The 19,112-nt window shown below is 51.0% G+C and overlaps 1 protein-coding gene across 6 annotated transcripts in view; it reads right to left on the bottom strand.

Moving 5' to 3' along the window:
- Window positions 1-329: 329 nt before the first annotated feature.
- FOXP4 (forkhead box P4) overlaps window positions 330-19,112 on the bottom strand; it is a 142,187-nt gene continuing 123,404 nt past the window's right edge. For all 6 annotated transcript variants that reach the window (XM_078849758.1, XM_073319692.2, XM_073319691.2 and 3 more), the window contains 4 exons: window positions 14,328-14,449; window positions 13,057-13,123; window positions 11,726-11,886; window positions 330-11,064 (listed from right to left, as the gene is read on the bottom strand). In XM_078849758.1, coding sequence (XP_078705884.1) covers window positions 10,920-11,064; window positions 11,726-11,886; window positions 13,057-13,123; window positions 14,328-14,449 — 495 coding nt within the window. In that variant the 3' untranslated portion in view covers window positions 330-10,919. The remainder of the gene's footprint in view (window positions 11,065-11,725; window positions 11,887-13,056; window positions 13,124-14,327; window positions 14,450-19,112) is intronic.

A 19,112-nucleotide genomic window follows, 5' to 3' on the forward strand; every position in this document is an offset into this window, starting at 1 on the left:
CCAGGCCTTACAATAATATAAAAAAAATCATGATTCCCCACAGCAATGGGCTGGATGACGCAATCACTCTTTGCCCATTTCGAACCGCTCCGGTTCTGTCATGCAGCTGGACTAGGGATGGGGAATTCTGTTAAAAACACTCACATCTGTCTGGCAATTGTCTGGCATGTGCGCATTGTCTGGCGTGTTCAACAGCGGAGGCGACTACCCGTTACGTGTGTTTTTAAAGGCACTGCTCCGGGCATCCAACCCCAAATAGCCCGAAACCCCTGTAAACACCAAGAAGGTAAGAACGTTCCCCCCGCCCCACAAAAAGCACAGCCAATACGTCAGCATAGGTAATTTATTTTATTGCATTTTATAATGCCGTTGTCCATACAGATTACATGCAGCTAGATCTACTGTACAAGGGTTTACCGTCTGCCAAAGCAGACACACGGAAGTTCAGAGTACAAATACACAGCAATGCTATTTCCTTTATACAGCACGGGCATATGGCAGGGATGGGGACAGCGGGAGAGGAAGGAGTCAAGGTTTATGCACATCCGCCCGCCACCTTCCCTGTCCCCTCCCCCATCTCATATCATCCCACTGACCAACGCCGAGGAGGAGGAAATAATAAAGTTACCATCACTGCAGGTCTAAATCCACCCCCCAGACACACCCCTGACTTTCCTTCGAACCAAGAGCAAAGAGGAATGCAGGCTTCACGGTCTGAATCGCGGGGAGCTGAGCAGGCAGCTGGAACCGTAGTTTGGGTGAAACTTGGAAAGCAGGGGTGGTTTTCTCCTTATGCAACAACGCCACCTTTTCCAAAGGCTAGGGATTGTGACCAGGGAGAACAAAGTCCCTTTGCAACGGAGCGTGCTTAGAACGAGGACGTGCAATGGCCATGGAGGGTACTACAAGTGCAAACTGAGGTCAGGTCAAGTCAGCAGACCCATGCTCCCTCCTCCATCCACCCACTGAGACCAACAAGCCACATCAGGGCCTGGCTCCATGGCTTGTGCAGAATGGCTAAGCTGACACTGATTAGAAGTCACTAGTCATTGGTTTTTGGGTGTTCCCGCCACCTGAGATTCAGCGAGAGGTTTGGAAGACTATTGCCAGGGTTGCGCAAAGATCAGAGAGGCAGAGCTCTGGCTGTTGTGGAGGGGGAAAATGGGGAAGGATGACAGGACAACTGGCTAATGGTTCTTCTGTTACAAGTTCGGCAGAAATTCTAAAAGGGTTGGGGGAAGGGCTGAGCTGCCAGTCCCCTTTGGCCAGCCCAGGTTTCTCACGTGTAAAGGCAGAGGGTGACCCCATTTCTGCTACGTGTGACCAACCCCTGCAGATCTAACCCCGCCTTGGGGTGTTCCAAATCTCAACGCCCAGCGGAGGTCCCTATTTTGCAGATGGTGCCTACGTTTACAACAAACTGAATCCTCATTCCGAGTATCCTGGAACTTTGGGGTCAGTCAGAATCCAGGGGGCAAAATCCCACAGCTGGGTCCCAGCTCTTATTTTTTAAAAGCTTCCAAGAACATAAAACATTTTAAAAAAAAAAAAAAGAGTGACACTAGATATTTATGTAAACAAAAGACCTTTGGTTGAATTAAACTTCAGCTGTCTCTGTCCTCCCTTCCACCTCCTCTAATTCCCAGTAAACAACGACTGGCAATGGTTAGACCAGGGAGCCCAGTTCCTGTCTTGCACTGGTTGCTCTGCCCCCTCACCACTCTACCACTACAAGCTAGTCACATAAAAAACCCAAAAAAATAAAACCCAAGACAACATGGAAAAATGGAATAATCTCCAAGCAAAACCAATGAGAGATACCAGAAGAGTGCCCTAATTTACAGAAAGGGGTTCTAAACTTTCTGGGCTCTTCCCTGCCCAGAATAATGCCATTAGAGAAAAAGGAACCAACAACAGAAAAAACTCATGGTAGTAAGTTTAAAACCAGTATATATCTCTCTCAATATATACAGACACACACTTGCGTTTGGTCCTTTAACCCTCCCACCCCTGCATTGACCGTGTTTTGAGGTAACGGACATCGAATTTTAAAAATTCAATGGGTGAAAAGAAACCACCCCCACTTAAGTACTGTACGTCGTTTGGGTGAAACGCAAGAGAAGGTTTGTGTGGTATTTATTGTACCTTAATTATACACAACTCTGGGAAAAGGCTAGGCCAGGCAATGAGGGGTAAGAGAATGAAATAAAATTACCCCTGAGTATCAAACTGGACACATTTAATGTGACACAAACACTTAATGTTGCTTGAACGATTGGGACAAACGAAAAACAGGAGAGCTTGGAGCTGTAGGATATTCCAAACCTGCACAGAGTTTAAAAAACCCTTTATATTTATATATATTTATATATAATTTATATAGTGCTCTTCTGAGCCAGATCATGGCATAACAACATACAAGGACACACATTATGGTTGACGAGCAGAGAAAAAAGCAGCACAAGCCAGTTGCTTTTTGGTAACAGTACTTGTGTGCATCCTACGGGCAGCTGCGTATGTGTGTTTTGCATACAGTGGTTTTTTGTTTGTTTGTTTTTAAGTAACATCATCAAACTACTAAAGTAATAATAATGAAATTGTACTTTTTTGGCTTATCTAGAATGAGGTGGCAACGTGCCACGGGCCTACCAACTTTCAGGATCAGGCTAATGCTTTGGCAAGGCTGTAACACAAGGACAGTGCCAGGAGATAGACAATGGTGATCTCGGAAATTACAGCTTTGGTACCCATTGTGTCGCAGATACATTGGACAGGGTGTGTCCCTGTTCTGTGCACACATCTTTGGGTGGGTGTTTATTCCCAAGAATACGGGATCACATTTTGCCCCATTTCTATAGCTTGATATGGGTCTGTTAAGGAAGAGTGTTGTCCACCCCCAAAGTAATTTCTGCTACAGCTTTGTCTACGCTGAAAAAAAACCACCACATTTTATTAGAGCTAACATGAGATTAAGCCCACAGGGTTGTCACTCACGCTGGTGTAACTGTGCAGACTTTACTGGAGTTACTCTGGATTTACACCACTGTAACCAATTTCAGCATCTGCAATGTAGACAAAAAGACGTTGGGCCACATCATCAGATGGCGTACATCCACATAGGTCCACTGACTCTTTGCCTACCTGAGCGCTAAGTCATGTTAGTTAACATGTTCTAACATGATGCAGTTTCTCGGGGCAGACAAACCATAAGGTGGATGCATCTGTTCTAGGAATTCCCATCTTTGTTGGCATTGGGCATCTCAGTTGGGAAGCCCCTCTTTGTTCAATTCCAGATCCGATTTTCAGGGGCACTGCAGCTCCCACCGGCTCCAGATAGAGCGTTTTCAGAGTGCTCCATGCCTTGAAAAATCATCATATCCTAAATATCGAGTGGAAACTGGCATGTAGTTTAGTGCCAGCCAGTTTCAGGTGTGCTTTTTTCAAGGGGGGTTTGGAATTTCACTAAACAGAGCCTCAAAACTATTTTCATACAATTATTTTGGGGAGAAAAAGTTCAAAGAGCACAAGAAAGTGAAATGGACCATAAACAGAAAGTAAAAAAGGGAGCAGGCCAGTTTCACCCACCAAGCTGAATGAAGAGCCAATATCAATATACGAACAGCATCAATGATGAAAAAAGGTACCAGATTTTGAAACTCCCTTTCAAAATTTAATCATTAAAAGGGGGAGGGGAGAAGGGACGGGGACAGACTAATTAGACTCACTGGAATCCATACGTGGGAACATTCTTGACAGCAACTCTTTAAGGAACACGCTCACATTTCGATGAAGGTGGCATGAAAGCCACAACTCTTAGCCACCAAATGTGCAGCCCATGATAGAGACATGGCTTTTTAAAATCCAATTGCAACTTGAGATTCTGAAGCAGGCCACACCTATAGGGAGCTAGGAGACAGGAAATCTCTTAGTCTACAGCTTAATGAACACAAGAGCCTGTTTGGAGGCTAGATCTTGCCACTTGATCTGTGCAGGCAAACCCATGAGGTCATGTGAAACCTTGTTAATTTCCTTGTGACACAGAGGTTGGGGCGCAGACCCAGATGCAACATCTGCTCCTTGGAGAAACATCAAAAGTCATGCTTGTTCCAGGGCATCTTTGCTCCGCCGGGATAGTACTGCGTTGGTGACACATCCAAATGTTACAGGGAGTGATGTGAGACTCAGACAACGCTATGAGATGAGGCAAGATAACCACATCTCCCCAATGAGCGACTATTTAAAATAAAAGCAAACAAACAAAGGAAAAAGAAAGGAAAGATTGTTCTGCCGGAGCTGGGAAAAAATGCCTCGCGTTCACAGAAACACATCCGCTTTCGGGGTAGGTTTTCCCCAGGTCATACAACGGCCTCTTCTGACTCCTCACAAAGATGTCCCACCATGTGCTGTCCATGCAAGCGGATTTCTCAGGAGAGCCCAAGCAGGGATTTTACACTCACTCACACTCTCTCTCGCTCTTTCTCACACACACAAAATACCAACTTCTGTCTCTGAGGCAGTTAGAGGATTTTTTTTTTTAAACCCTTGATGTGCTGTTTTAAAGCTACAGTCAGTTGCAGAGGAGGAAGAGCCTCTCTGGCACTGGGCCGGCAGCTGGCCAAGGATCACCCTCGGAAATGAGCATTTGATAGAATGTCTCCGTGGCCTGTCACAATGCTTAGTAGCCTTACTGGGAATACCTGCACGGGTGATATTTCCCAGCGCAAACCCCATTAAAGGTCTGATCCTGCTCTTATTAAGGACAGTGGAAGGGTTCCCATTGATGTCAAAAAAAGCAGGATCAGGACCCTAAGAAATGGTTAGATATGGGGTCTGACTTGATGCTAGAGATAAGCCCTATTTAGACTTTCATGGTGGGGCCAGGCAGCCTGGCTTGAGATGCAGCAATGCATGCTGGGACCTGTGGTCTCCAGGTATACCTCTGCATATTGAAAGTGACTGGAGCCTGCTTCCATTTTAGTCACATGAAGGGTCTCATCCAAAGCCTGTTTAAATTAATGGGGCTTTTCCTATTCGCTTCAATGGGCTTTGGATCAGGTCCTACTGCTCCTGACAAGATGTCAATGCACCCCACTCCGCTGGGCAACGGTCAGGCATTGCTGCTTTAGAGTGCGGCCGTGAGCACAACAAATCCATCCTTGCCCAAACCTCTCCTGACTGGCTTGCGAGGTTAGCGCTATCCCCCAAGGATTGGCATGTTCCCTTAGCCTTTGGTTTAACCCGCTCGAGGTGAACAAACTCAGAGTGGCAGAGGCTTTGGTTTAAACAGAGACAATTCTACTTTGAAAGAGAAAGGACTCCCTCGAGTGGGGATGGTTACAGGTCAAATCCTCACCACCCTGACTGCACAGTACCAAGAGCCACCATATTAATACACCCACGTCTGCACTGGGCCCCGCAGAACCAGCTGTGGGTGCCCAGTGCACACAATGGATATTGTACCAGGCAAAATATTAAATAAAAACGAGAACAAGTAAAGACAGAGGTGACCGCGCCAGGAATACGGTTTCAGCTTGAAAGGACAATAAAACAACCGCGGTGGCAGAGAGAGAAACTCCGGAAGAAAACAGTGCTGAAGTTTAAGCTCCCAAACCTGGTGCGATCAGTTTACAAAGGAACCAACCGGCCAACGCATCCAATGCGGGACACATTCCGAGCGGAACAGCAGCGTGTCTCATGGACCTGGGCTCGCACTGCTCTGAAGTATCTCAAGTACTGACAATGCTCGCCGCATCCTCAAGAGAAGCTACAATGAGCTCTCGGCCAAACTGGCTGCCCAAAGCAAACGGGAATCTCTGCTAGAGAGCAAAGAAAGAGAGAGAAAGGATCCCTAATACTTTGGGGGATACAAAATAAAGGGGAAACAATAAGCCCTTTTTGAAATAAAAGAAGTGTCCCCAAAAATGAAGCAAAATTCCCAGGGAAAATCTGGATGTATGCAGCAAAGGCAACCGCTGAGGGGTTTGGGGTTGAAATGAGGGGGTTACAAAGATCTATAACAGACAAGGGTCAGAGACGTGAGACAATAGCAAGAGATGGCTCCCTGGAGACAGATGAAATGGGAGCCATCCCCAAGCCCTTCTAGCACACCCTTTGTCGAGAACACAGAAATACAGCAGTAATGCACAATTCCGGTCTACCTGCGTAAAAATGTACATACAGCACCTGTAAACTTTGGTTTAAAACAATAACTTAAAAGTCAAAGTCATGGAAAGGGAAAAAGCTCTGCGGGCCTCTCTTTTTTGGCTGGCAGATGGGACAGAGCAAAGTGAACGTGTACACACACACAAAAGAAGTTAAAAGGAAAAGTTTTGGTTTATGCTTCTGGCCCAGGAAAAAGTCTTTGGTCAACAGTTACGCCAATTGCAAAACAGCCTGTACAGGGAGCTGGGGAGGGATTTAAGAGCGATCTCAAGCTGAAGAGGATAGGCCAGGTGTGTGTGTGGGGGAACCTAGTTAGCTTCTCAAAGGTCCCTATTCCCTAGCTATCTCTGGAATGGAATTGTGCCCGAAGGAATGCAGAGAAGCCTGGAAGGGGAGCTGAGGTTTTATTCTCAGTTTCTACACTTCATCAGCAGGTTGTCTATCAAACATGGTCACCTTTGTATTTTTACAAGGGGGGAGGCCTGGGGATCAAGCTTGCTTCGCATGGCTATTAGTCTGCCTGGAGGTCTCCAAACAAGTAGCTGGAGACTGACTGGTATTAGGAATTCTACTGCCTTCTTCCATTAGCTGCCACCCTTCTGGAATTGCCCCTCCCACTCTTTACTTTCCCCACAGGTGTGAAGGATTCTTTCTTTGTAAGGCATCTTCTCCCCCTTTACGCCCCCAGACAGAACTTCCCAATCTCTCTGCAGTTTCAGAGAGATGTGACTGGGAAGCTGTGGAATGGGGGGAAACTCGTCTGTTTGAGGAGACATCTAGTGTGGGCTCTGGGGAATGCCAGCTGCAATTCTGACCTGGGACTGTGGCATTTCTTCCATGAATTCCAGCTGCAAGAATAAAAGACTGGTTTTCACTCCCCTGCCCCAGACTTTGTCTAGACTGGATACATCTCCATTGTAAAGCAGTCAGAACATAGGTTTCTGTGACACAGAATTTAACAGAGAGGGTAAGAAGAAGGGAGATTCTGGTGCGAGGTGGATAATTTTCGTAGGTTACTGTGGGGAATCCAGCTGCTCGCTGATCTTAAATAGCCATTCACGACTTTGAAAACCTGGGAGCGGGAGTGCAAAGTTGACCAAAAAGCTGGGTTATCTACAGGCTGATGCTCAACAAGTGCTTTTAAAAAGCGGGGCCAATGGTGTGAAGCAGATAACACATGGCAGTTAGATAGCACTTTCCCATTTTAGGATCTCCAAGAGCAGCAACAGCAAAGCATGGGGATCCAAGTTCTAAACTCTCATCTGGTCCCTTGCTCATGGATGGGCAGGGAATACAGTGGGTGGGAATTACTAGTGTCACTCTCCAATGACCCCTCTGGTCAATACTGGAATCACCCTGACTGGTTCTGGGAAGGGATTCATCCTTTTTGCTTGATTGGATGGTCAGCAGTTGCTCTATTAGGCAGCAGAGAGGGCAGGGAATTCTGGGTCCCAGCTGCTGGTGGAAGGAGACTCTAAAGGGATTTAACAGGAAGGACAGATAGACGGAAGGATTTGTGACACCTAATCTGGAGGCCTCTTCTGGAACGATTCAGCCTGGGCTGTACAGAGGGACCGAGCGCCAACGGCTACCCACCTACCTCAGCAGAAGACAGGGGCCTGGAGTGGGGAATCAGGCTATAGAGAAGGGATTGTCGTATATTCTTAAGTTACCGTGTGTCCATTTCTGTGCATGCTGCCTCGGGTGCTTTGTATTTGAATTACATCATACAGGAGTGGATACTCTGCATGGGGCCCGTCTGGAGGGATCCCAGCTAAAAGCTTGCGAGTGGGTGGAGAAGGGGGGATCCGAAAGCACCAGCTGCCATTAAGGAGCCGGGGGGAGGAGGGAGAGGGGAAATGGGGATGGAGAGGGAGGTATAGTTATGTCCAACCCATTTCCTTCATGTGATCCTTGTCAATCCCCCAGCATCCTCCCCAGCCCTGACCCCGCTTGCCCCAGGCTGAGGGCACATCCCTCGTGAACTATGACTCCATCTTGCATTCTTAAAGGGGAAAGACTGCAAAGCGAGACAAAAACCGAGTTACAAGGAGCACCGAGTTATTCGCCACAAGCCCCTGGAGCAGGGTTGGGTGTGAGAGAGGATTGATTCAACAGAGAAATCACTTTCAATTATACCCTGCCGATTTTTGAAATGGGGATATAAAGAGCAGGCCAGGGTTTTAGCTCCATCCAGACATGCTGGAGTGGGAGAGGTTATTCGCGGGGCAGAGCATGGTGAGGGGAGATTTTGGGCAAGCTTGGATCTAGATCCAAACTGTGAGCAGCTGGGTCCCATGATCACCCAGAATGCATAATTCTGTGATGTCCCTCAATGGCACATGGTGTCTGCGACAGGAGAGTGTAGGAGAACCGGCACCGAGAGGAACTTTAGAACACGTTAAAACGTGCGTTGCCATGCCAACTGCCGCTTGTGGCCTGCATCAGTAGGAGCCATTGGGTGTCTGGAGCTGCACTTAATTCTGCATTCAGCTTGGCTTCTGCAATTTGCCTTTAGGAGATGGAGGGGAGGGGAGGGGAGGGTTGGGTGTGAGGGAGAGAAAGGCTGAGGTGAGGCAAGAACCGGACAGGGGTACTGTGCTGGCTTTGGTGACAAGCTCCTTTGCTGAGATAAGCTCCTCGGGGTAAATCCACTGGTCTGAAAGAGCTTGGAGAAAGTCCCAGAGGAGAAGCAGGTCTGCTCTGGAGATGCACCAGGAGACTAAACCCTCTCAAAAAACACACCCACCTGCCTCCATCTCCCAACACTCCCCAAACAGGATCCAATCCTATAACCAGACAGTTCAGCTTGCCAAAGTCTCATTGGTGCTGGGGGGTGGGTAGCAATGTCCCATCCGGGAGGCTGGACAGAGGAACCTTTGGAAGTTTGCTGCTTTCTGCAAAGAGAAAAGCCCTTGGGCAGTGTGACGTGAGGTAACAAATACACAAATAACCAACCGACAAAAATCAAGGGGGAGAGAAGGGGTTTGGTGTTTGGATTTTTTTTTCTTTTTTTTTTGGCATTAATACCGTCTGTTCACCGGAACTATGGACCTTCTATCCCTAAAAATCTTTTGGTATCTTCCTGTCTTGACAAAAAACAGCTTGTGCCCAGTTCACCATGGCTCTTGTCCCAGGTCTCTGACAAGGCGAGGGTGGCGGGACTGCAGGCTGCCCACTGTCCAAGCCAGTGGGCTAACTGGAGCCAAGTGCCTGGGTCCAGCTCGGCTCTGTCTGACCACAGCGGAAGAAGGGCCCCATGGCTACCTGTCAGTACGTATTGCTTTAGGATTGTCCCGGTTAGCTCAGGTGGCCGAGCTCCTGTTTTGACTCATAGAGCCGAGCCAGTCCCCACGCCCGCTCCTTTTGATTCCGCTGTCTTGTCCCGCTCAGCTTCACTAATACAAACCAGCACACGCGACAACCCAAGCCAGGATGGACCAGGGGATGACTCTTCCTTTCACCGCCCTTTCCTTAAATGCCCTGCCCTTGGGAAGGGAAGAGGGAGGCTTCACAAAGCAGGCACAGACCCTGCTCAGTGTTTCACCCCATGAGAACTTTTCATCGACACAGAATGGGGACGGAAGGGGAGCTGGGAGGAGGAGAAGGAACCAGATACGTTGTTCGGCAGAGAAGGGCTCAAGTCTTTTCCTGAATTCAAACTGGCATTCGGCCCTCGTTTCGATCTCTGATGCCCGGGCCCTGCTGCTGTCCTTCCAACATTTCCACCACACGAGACGGAGCGGGAGAGATGTCCTTTCTTCATTGCCAAGGGGAACAAAACTCAAGGGCAGAGTATCCGCCCCTGCTGTGGAGTGTTTGCGTTTGTCTGGGTAAAGTGGACCGCCACCATGATGCTACCATGCCACTGTAGAGCAGGGCAGAGAGGGAACAGGCGTCGGGAAGGAGGGAGATAAACCCAGGTTGGCTATTCTGTTCTCCAAGTGGTTTAGCATTTGGCGGGAAGACCCGCTCGAGGCAGCAGCGTGATGCGGCTGCGTAAGGTTACGCCAAGCTCAGGCTCCTATGGACACAACCGGTTCTTTTCCTCCATAGCCAGGAAAGGAACCAAGATGGGGACGAGTGGAACTTCCAGGCCAGCCACCGGGTGGATATCTGCAGGTGGCATCTGTGAGGTGAAAAGTTTCTCCTAGTGCAAAGCCCACTGAGGGGGAGAATGACTGGTGGGTTCCTGGCATCACAGATGATTTTTTCCAAAGGGGCGGTGGGGTGGGGGGGAACGTTCACGGAGGGGTGTAGCTTGGACGTTGCCTCCACTGCGTGGAACGTTGCTTGGGGAGAACCTCGCATGGAACAGAATAGTCCCGTCACCACTGGAAAAGCCCAGAGCATGGACTGAGACCCACCAAAATACCGAGAAAACCAACGTGACAGGAGGTGCCTTCCTTTTGCCATGAAGTTGGAAAACGGGGCGAGGGAATAAGGAGAAATTTTCGGACAGAAACAACCTACCATCCTCGTTCACCAATCACTAACCAAAGGGAGAGGGATTGTTTTTTTTGTTTCTCTGCACGTCCCCCATTGTGGGAGTCTGTTAAGAGTCACCGGGACAGGGCTGAGAGGGTCTGGGGGAGGAGGGACGTGCCTTCAGCAACAGGTTGCACCGAAGAAACCCTTTTTGCTTTGTCAGGTTAACGCCGAAGGTCACCTTGAGGAGATGGGAGCCGATGCTTGGTCTCCGCCTGGGGTGGGGGGTAGGGGCGAAGTGCTTGCCCCTAGGTGAGGAGGGAGAGCCTTTAAGACAAGTCTTCCACCGGCAGCTCCTCCTCCAGGTCCCTGTCCTCTGGGATCGTCACATTCTGATTGGTGGTAGCCATGAGAGAGATGGGCCTGCTGTCGTCCTCCGCCTCGGCAGGTTCTTCCTTCACGTGGACTTGATGGCTGAAGGGAGACAAGGGGAGTTGAAGCTTAAAGCCTGTGCTGAGGGAGTGAGATGGTTTGGGGGATGAGGGATAGGGCCTGTTTAGCCTCCGGCAGTCACTGCTGTGACCAAAGGTGGTTACCCTCCAACTATTGTTCCATGGCCTGTATGAGATGAGCTGGCAACACCCTAAAACCCCCACAATTGGCACCCTTTGACACGAAGGCTCATCTCCCCCATCCAGAACAGGTGCCCCTCCCAGCCGGGGAAGAGACCCAGGAGCAGAGAGAAGCATGCACTGCCATTGCCCGGGCTGAATGAGCTCTGTGGACGGCCAGAGGCCTTCAGTGTCCAGAGCTGTCAATCCGGCACCGCTCACCAGCCCTACGTTCACTTGAAGTCCCTCAAAGCTCTACGCTAGGATCCTGGCTCTGCTCATTAACTGCAGAAATGAATCCAAAGCAAAACCTTACCCCTGATCCCTCCTGCACGCAGGCATTCCAACACCGAGTTCTGCGGCATGGGCCCCTATTGATCCACTCCCTGCTCCGCCCTGTCCTCTTGGCTTACGGAGTTTCATAAAAGCTTCCGATGTCTCCCCTTCCCCCAGCTTTGCGTTCCCACCTTCCTCCGGTGGCGTCCACGGCTGTGGCCGGAAAGCACCCAGGAACCGCCGCTCACCTGTACTGCTGCGGGGAAAGCCGGGGGCTGCTGCTGCCGTTGACTTGTTCCACGGTGCTGCTCACGTCGTCGTGGCCGATGTGCAGCATGCCGCTGGTGGAGCTGGTGTTGATCATGGTGGGGCTGTTCAGGAGGGGGAAGTTGCTCTCTGCCAGGGCTGCCTGTAACAAAGGGACAGAGAGCAGGTGAATCATAGAACATCAGGGTTGGAAGGGACCTCAGGAGGTCAGCTAGTCCCACCCCCTGCTCAAAGCAGGACAAATCCCCCAATTTTTGCCCCAGATCCCTACATGGCCCCCTCAAGGATTGAACTCACAACCCTGGGTTTAGCGGGCCAATGCTCGAACCCCTGAGCTATCCCTCCCCTCTGACAGCAGCACCGTACGACAGCAGCACAGCAGGGCTGGCCAACGACACACGAGTTTGGGCGCCGTGTGGAGAACAGCTAGACGAAGGCTACGTAGAAGCTGGCTATGCCATGCCTCACCTTGGCTGCCATCCATTAACAGCTGCTCCCCAACCTACCACGGGCCCAGGAAAGGGAGAGCAAGACTCCGAGGGGCCAATGTCTCTGCGATGGGCAGGACGCTGGGGAGGCTAGGATGCCCAGCTTATTGGTAGCCAAGGAATAGGGAATCACTGGGGTTAGCGCACCTGGATCATCCAAGAGCAACCAATCGGGGGGCTCCTGTATTATGTATCACGGGAGGTAGGGCTCTCAAATGATTGGTATTAAACAACAACAACGTGTTCAAAGGGGTTCGCGTTCGGGGGCTGAAGGGTTACGGGATGACTGGTGTCAGTGATCCAATAGTGCAGGGTTCTCAAACGTTGTTGCACCGCAAACACTTTCTGACAACGAAAATTGCTACACAACCCCAGGGGGAGAAGAGGGTGGCAAAGCTGAAGCCCCCAGGTGGGGGGGCCTGTAACCTGAGCTCTGCACCAAGAGCTGAACCCAAGGGCTCGGGCTTCGGCTCTGGGCAGTGGGGCTCAGGCTTCAGCCGCAGGTGGTGGGGCTCAAGCTTCAATCCTGGGCCCCAGGAAATCTAACACCAGCCCTGGCGACTGCGTTAAAATGGGGTCCGGACCCACAGTTTGAGAACCACTGCAATAGGGCAAGGTGTTAATAAACCCAGCTTAGTGGGGTGCATTTGATAGCTGCACTCCACGGTTTTCTCTTGCTGAGCAAAGTTGTGGGGCTTGTGGAGTGTGTCTCTCCTGGTTTGGTTTGGGCCATTGCACCACAGAAAAGCTCTGGCAAGGAGGAGAGGGTCTGGCAGGAGCAGAGGACAAGCCCAAGCTGACTGGTATCAGTGTAGGAGCCTTACCTGGTAGCTGGCATTAAGTGCTCCGTAACTGAGTCCTGAAATCATGTTTTTGACTAAAGTCGGACTCCTGCAAATGAGAAACAAAAAGAAGCGGCTCTTAGCTCCTGGCCCAGGGAACGGCACGGTCAGAGATGGGGCTCCACTGCGGAGGGCAAAGCAATAGCAGACTCCTGGCACTTCAACTTCCCCACGGTGCTGCCCTGCCCATGGGCCAGCCTGGACACATGCCCTGCTGCCAGCAGAGGGAGGCAGGTAAGGAATGAAGGATGGCCATTAGACATCTCACAATTTTACCATCTCTCCCTTGATCCACACTGGGCTTGATCCATCCAAGCAAGCCCGGATCCGCTCGTGACTTGTTCCTGCCACCCACAACTTTCGGATAAGGAAAGGGGGTTGGCCATCATTTTAAAGGACAGTCCTGCAGGCCTATACCCAGTCAACAACAGCATTTCCTTTACATTTTTGTCTCCTTCCCTCCCTCGTAGGTTTCTGTCTTTTTCCTCCCTTTGTTTGTCAGTTTCTTTCCACCCCATTTCTTTATCTGTATCGCTCTTTTCCACCCCTGAATTCTCTTCCCCCCTTCTCCTCATTTCTTTGTCTTGTCCTCTTCCCCTCGGCCCTCCAGGAGGCTGCCAGAGGCAGAAGGAGATTAGCAGTCAAGCCCATGCCTCTGTCAGCAGCTCTTCCCTGACGGTGCCGGCAACAATGCCTTCACGTGGCTGGGGATCCTCTGCACGTTGCGCGGGTTTCACCCCGATGGGCTTGCACGGGTCAGCGTGGCTAAGCCCATGTACAAGCTGATGAATGCTCAAGTCGCACGTTGGCAAGCGTGAGCACTGTGCATACATGCCCAGCTGCGAATGCGCGAGGGGCTGAGCATGCTTGTGAGCAGTGCATAGGGTTTAGCTTCAGAAGCTGGGTGCATGCATGGGAAAGAGGCACGTTCAAGGAAGTGCCAGCGTGGGTCAGTACCAAAGCCGGGGTCTGAAGATCCCCGAGCTGTGGGGGTTTCTAATCCAGACTTGGCAGTTCAGGCCCCATCTCAGGGTTAACAGGCTAAGGGGTGGATCGCTGAAAGAGCACATGGCAGGTGAGGCTTGTCGTGGTGGAAATCCTGGGGCGGCACACTGCAGTGATTCCTGTGTGACAGGATTCGTCTGCCACGCCTCCTCGCTAGTGCCCTGGAGGCAAGCTAGGATCCTGCCTTCGCAGCTGAGCTCCCCACAGAGGAGGTTCTCAGGGGCAGGCGGGCAAGAAGAAAAACCCACCCCGTCATCTTTGGTGGCCTTCGCTTTTGGTACTCGACTTCGTCTACCGTCCAGACGGCTCCCTTGACGTTCTCCACTCGCACAAAGCACTTGTGCAGGCTCAGGTTGTGACGCACGGCGTTCTGCGGAGGGGACAGAAGGGAGAATCAAAGCGGACGGAAGATACACCGCAGACACCTCCCTGCCACCCACAGCCGGCTCTGTCAGCCAGTGCGCTCCTCCTCCCCTACAGCCCTGCTCACCAGCATCCGAGCCTCCCTCAAACCCACCTCCCGTGCTGACGGGTGGCTGGCAGCAGTAGGGGTGGGGAAGCTCTCAGCCAGCCACGTTCTGCTCAGCAGCTACTCAGGGAGGTCGGCCTGTGGGCGGGGGACAGAACTACACACTAACAGCGACGGCTGCGTGGAACCACACACAGAGGCTGCTCTGGAAACAGCTCCCTCACACTTTATAAGTAGGGCGGACGGCAACCTACAGCACTTGCTGAGCTAGACAGTCCTACCACTGGGATCGTCCTTGGCGCTGGGACGTTTGCCACCTCCGCCTGCGTGCTGGGCTGACCTGGGGGGCTTTACGTGACAGCAGCACTCGTCAATAGCGTGGCACCGACAGCCCAGAGATGGAAGCCCTCCAGACACTGCTTGGCCAATGCCAGTACAGGTGTCTCCCATGCTGCATTTCTCCCCTCGGGACATCATCTCCAAGGAGGGGAAGGGGCGGCGGAAGGGGTTTAGTCTTCATGGCTACTTAAGGTGTTTGGGGATTTTGTTTCATGCCAGTTTGCGTGGGCACCTCCCCGCCAGCATCTGGCCTGAGAGCCATCCGAGATGGTAAATTCTAGTCACTGATGGCCTGCCCACCATAGCCCACTGCCGATCGCCGAGCCACAAATGCGGTGCGCTCAGCTAGCCATCTGAGACGAGGAGAATCGCTCGCTGCCTCTGCTGACGGAAAGCGGCATCCCCCTCCGGGCCCCTTGCACTGAGGTGAGGAGAGGGCTTGGGGACAAGCCCCTGCGCTATATCGCACCCCTCCAAGGCAGGCAGGCGGCACCCTTTCTGATACCCTGCCCAGACAGCCATCTTCGGCCCTTCTATGGCCCCTGTGACCCTGGCATCTCAGTCTTTAATGCACTTCTCATCACACCCCTGGGAGGCAGGGCAGGGCAAGAATCCCCCTTCAGCAGGTGGGGAGCTGAGAGGCACAGACACTAATTGGCCTGCCCAAAGTCACACAGGAAGTGAATCATCAAGCAGGGAACGGACCCAAAGTCTCCTGAGTCCCAGGCGAATGCCCTAACCACCACACTCAGCACAGACCTCTAGTCACATCCCTTAGAGGGAATATATAACCTCCCCCAGCCCCCTCAACAAAAGCATTTGCTGCATCTTACCCCAGCCAGGGAGAGGGGGAGGAGAGACGGCAGGCAGGGTCCTGCAGAAGGAATCCCCACCTCCCTCATCTCAACCAACCGGCCTGGGGATAAAACAGCCTCTCCCCCCCGACCCCATCCTTTTCCTTCCCAAGGCCCAACAACCTCGATCCTGTGAGACTGCCCAGCGCTCTGAGCTCCCACTTGCGCCAACAGGAGCTGAGGGTGCTCAGCTGGTGGCAAGTTGGGGCCCTCCACAAGTCTCGGCTCAGCCAGATCTTGAGCCATTGGTGGGAGGCGGAGGGAAAGGAAAGGCAGACTGGGACAGGGAAGGGGTGAGCTGCATCAGAAAGGCACACAAGAAGCAGTCATCGCCACTCTGAGCTTGGAGACGCTTGGCAAAGCGGGCTTTTTTTTTTTTTTTTGAAGTCCGTTCCTTCCCTTTTTCCTTTCTGTCGCCCATCTTTACATTTCTAAATGTAAAATAAAGAGACACACACGTAGGCAGACGGCACAGCCCTGAGAGACACCGGCTCCCCCTTTCCCCTTCCAACTCCCTGCCATTTGCTACTGCCCCTATTTCATTACCAATTTTAATTTGCCTCTAATTAAATCCTGTGTATTTTTCCGACTCACTTGCTAATCCATGAGGGAGGCAGGAGGCTGGAGTGGAATCTCTCCGAGCTATAATTACAAAGGGCCTAATCACGCCGGGGCTCTGCCTTTGAATAAATTTCCTTGCATTAAGGTTCTCAGATTCTCTGCCTTGCAAATGAGAATGACCCCAATTTCAGGAAGTTGGCCTCAGAGGGTTTTTTTTTTTTTATTTCGAGTCCTGATTCGTGATGAGAGACTAATTCGTTACGCTAAAACATTAACAGCAATTTAAAAGGTTGAACGGGGGCCGCATAAACAAAGGAACCAGCCAAGACAACATGGCAAAAGGAGAGACAGGGACTGGGACCAAAACCCGCTCCCTGGAAAGTGTTACAGTTCCTGAAAACTCATCCAATTGGACCGTTTCCTTCTTTTTGCGTTAAAAAAACCCCCAAAATCAAACAAAAAAGTATGACTCCTCCCCGAGCCCTGAACAAATGCATCCGCTCTTGCCAAAGCAACACCATTACCCGATACATCCAGTGTGGATGCTGGGTCAGCAGCCTCTCTGCATTATTCTTATTTCTAGTGCGGCACTGCCTGGAGGTTCCAACTGAGATCGGGGCTTCATTGCGCTAGGCGCTGTACACACAACCAGTGGGAGACAGTGCCTGCCCTAAAACAGTTAAGGCATGGGAGAGAGGAAGGATTACTCCCACTTCTTCACAGATGGGGAACTGAGGCACAGAGAGATTAAAAGTAGCACTCTCAAAAGCACCGGGCATGTTTACACTGCGTTTTAAAATCTGTGACAGTGAGTCTCAGCGCCGGTGTCTACAGACTCGGTCTCACAAGGTTCATGCTACAGCGCTAGAAACAGCTGTACAGACTGTGGGGCTTGGCCTCTGAAGCCTTGGAAGGGGTTACAAGAGTCTACACAGCTGGTTTTCAGTCCTTTGTTGACCTGGGCTCGGAGGCTTGCCGCTGCAGGTTTTAAAGTGCAGTGTAGACGTACCCCTAACAAGCCAGCAACCGTTTCCTTAGGAAAATCAGACTTAGGGCCTTAGGAGAAAGTTAGTGGGACTTAAGTTTCTTGGCGACTTTTGAAAGTGCAGCTTAGGCTCCTAAGTCACTTTGGGTAAAATATTCAGAAGTGCCTAAGTGACTAGTCCAAGGTCACACAGGGAGTCTTGTGGCAGCACGAGAAATCGAACCCATCCCCTCCCGCAGCTGTGCCAACACTCATGGGAGAGGGTTCCCACTGGTGCCTCTCAGGTCTCATATTGCTGTTCCCACAAACAGGGGGCACATGCAGCAAGCTCGTGGCCACTGGCAAAGAAAAGCTCTGCCATTCTCATTAGAAACAAATGGGGGCGGGGGGAAACGAGGGAGGTTCTTTCACTGGGGTTCCTTCCCCGAACTTGAGACCTTTGCCACAGACACCAAGCAAGGGGCTCGATCTGCGGCAAGCCAAGGTCCCCCTACTGGTTCAGGAGCCCCAAGACGTCGCTTTGGGAACCTCTCGCCCTCAGCTCTTCGGTACAGTGGCACGTCCCCCTGAAAGAGACTTTGACCAGGGGGGCTTTGATGAAGAAGAGTTTGGATGCTTGGAGCGGGATTTTTTTCCCTTAAGGTGTCACCTGGCAGATGGGATCTACACTGGATCCCACTACCCTTCAACCCGTGCCCTCTGGCTAGCAAACAGAGCTCTTCCTTTAGCACACAGCAGAATGAATAAATCTCCTGGACAGCTCCCACCTCCTCCCTTCCTGTGTGTATTTGGGATTCCTCCTTCAAACAAAGACCAGATTAAAGGAGGGACGCACAGCAAGGCCACAACCCTTATTAAAAAATAATACCCCGGCACTGTACAGTAATGACTCAGGAACCCAAATGTAAGCAGAATCCCACCGTTACTGTACAATGCTGTCATGGGTGTGTGTGTATATATTAATAGGGGCACGAAGTGGGAGGAAAATGAATCAAAATCATTCGGAAGGCCAGGAGAGAGTGCTGAAGAATTGAATGGAAAATAAAAGAATTTTGTTTTGTTTTTTTAAAACCATTCTATGTAATTTAACAGAGAATTCTCTTCCTTGCTGTAGAATTCAACAGAATTCAAAATACCTCCAGATAGGATCACATTCTCTATTCAGTGCGGCGGGATTTTAGGATAGAACCCCGTCATGGATTCATCCCTATTGACTTCAACAGGGGCTTTTCCATAAAGGAAATTCTGCTCTGGGGGATGCAGATGTAAATCCATGCAAATCAATGGAGTACCCAGATCACGGGCTGAGAGTCGAATGGTGCCAAGGGATGCCACCTGAGATTAGGCCGCCCATTCTGCTAGGTGCTGTACAAACATATAAGGTATGTACAAAAAAACCCCATAGCAGCAAGTCTTAGAACCTGGGTCAACTGATTTGGCCGCATGAGGCTCGCGCTTACGGGCTAAAAATAGCAGGGTAGAGGACTGGTTTGGGCTGAAGTCTGGGCTCTCAGACCCACCCGCCCCCCCTCACTAGATTTCAGAGCCCAGGCTCCAGCATGAGCCTGTACATCTAAACTGGAGCACAAGCCTGAATCAGCTGATCTGGGCTCTAAGATTCACTGACGTGGGTGGTTTGGTTTTTTTAAGCAAAAACGCACACAGTGAAACACAGTTCCTCCCTGAACCCAGCTTTCCGGATTCCCAGGCCAATGCCCTAACCACTAGACCAGCCTGGTTCTCAACAGAAGCAGCTCCTTAGACAGTGACTTGCATGCAAAGACACTTCAATGCAACATTGCACGGGTAGGAACGATGTGGCCCA

This window comes from Lepidochelys kempii, chromosome 21, assembly GCF_965140285.1.
Source record: "Lepidochelys kempii isolate rLepKem1 chromosome 21, rLepKem1.hap1, whole genome shotgun sequence".
In the NCBI taxonomy this organism is placed as follows: domain Eukaryota; kingdom Metazoa; phylum Chordata; order Testudines; family Cheloniidae; genus Lepidochelys; species Lepidochelys kempii.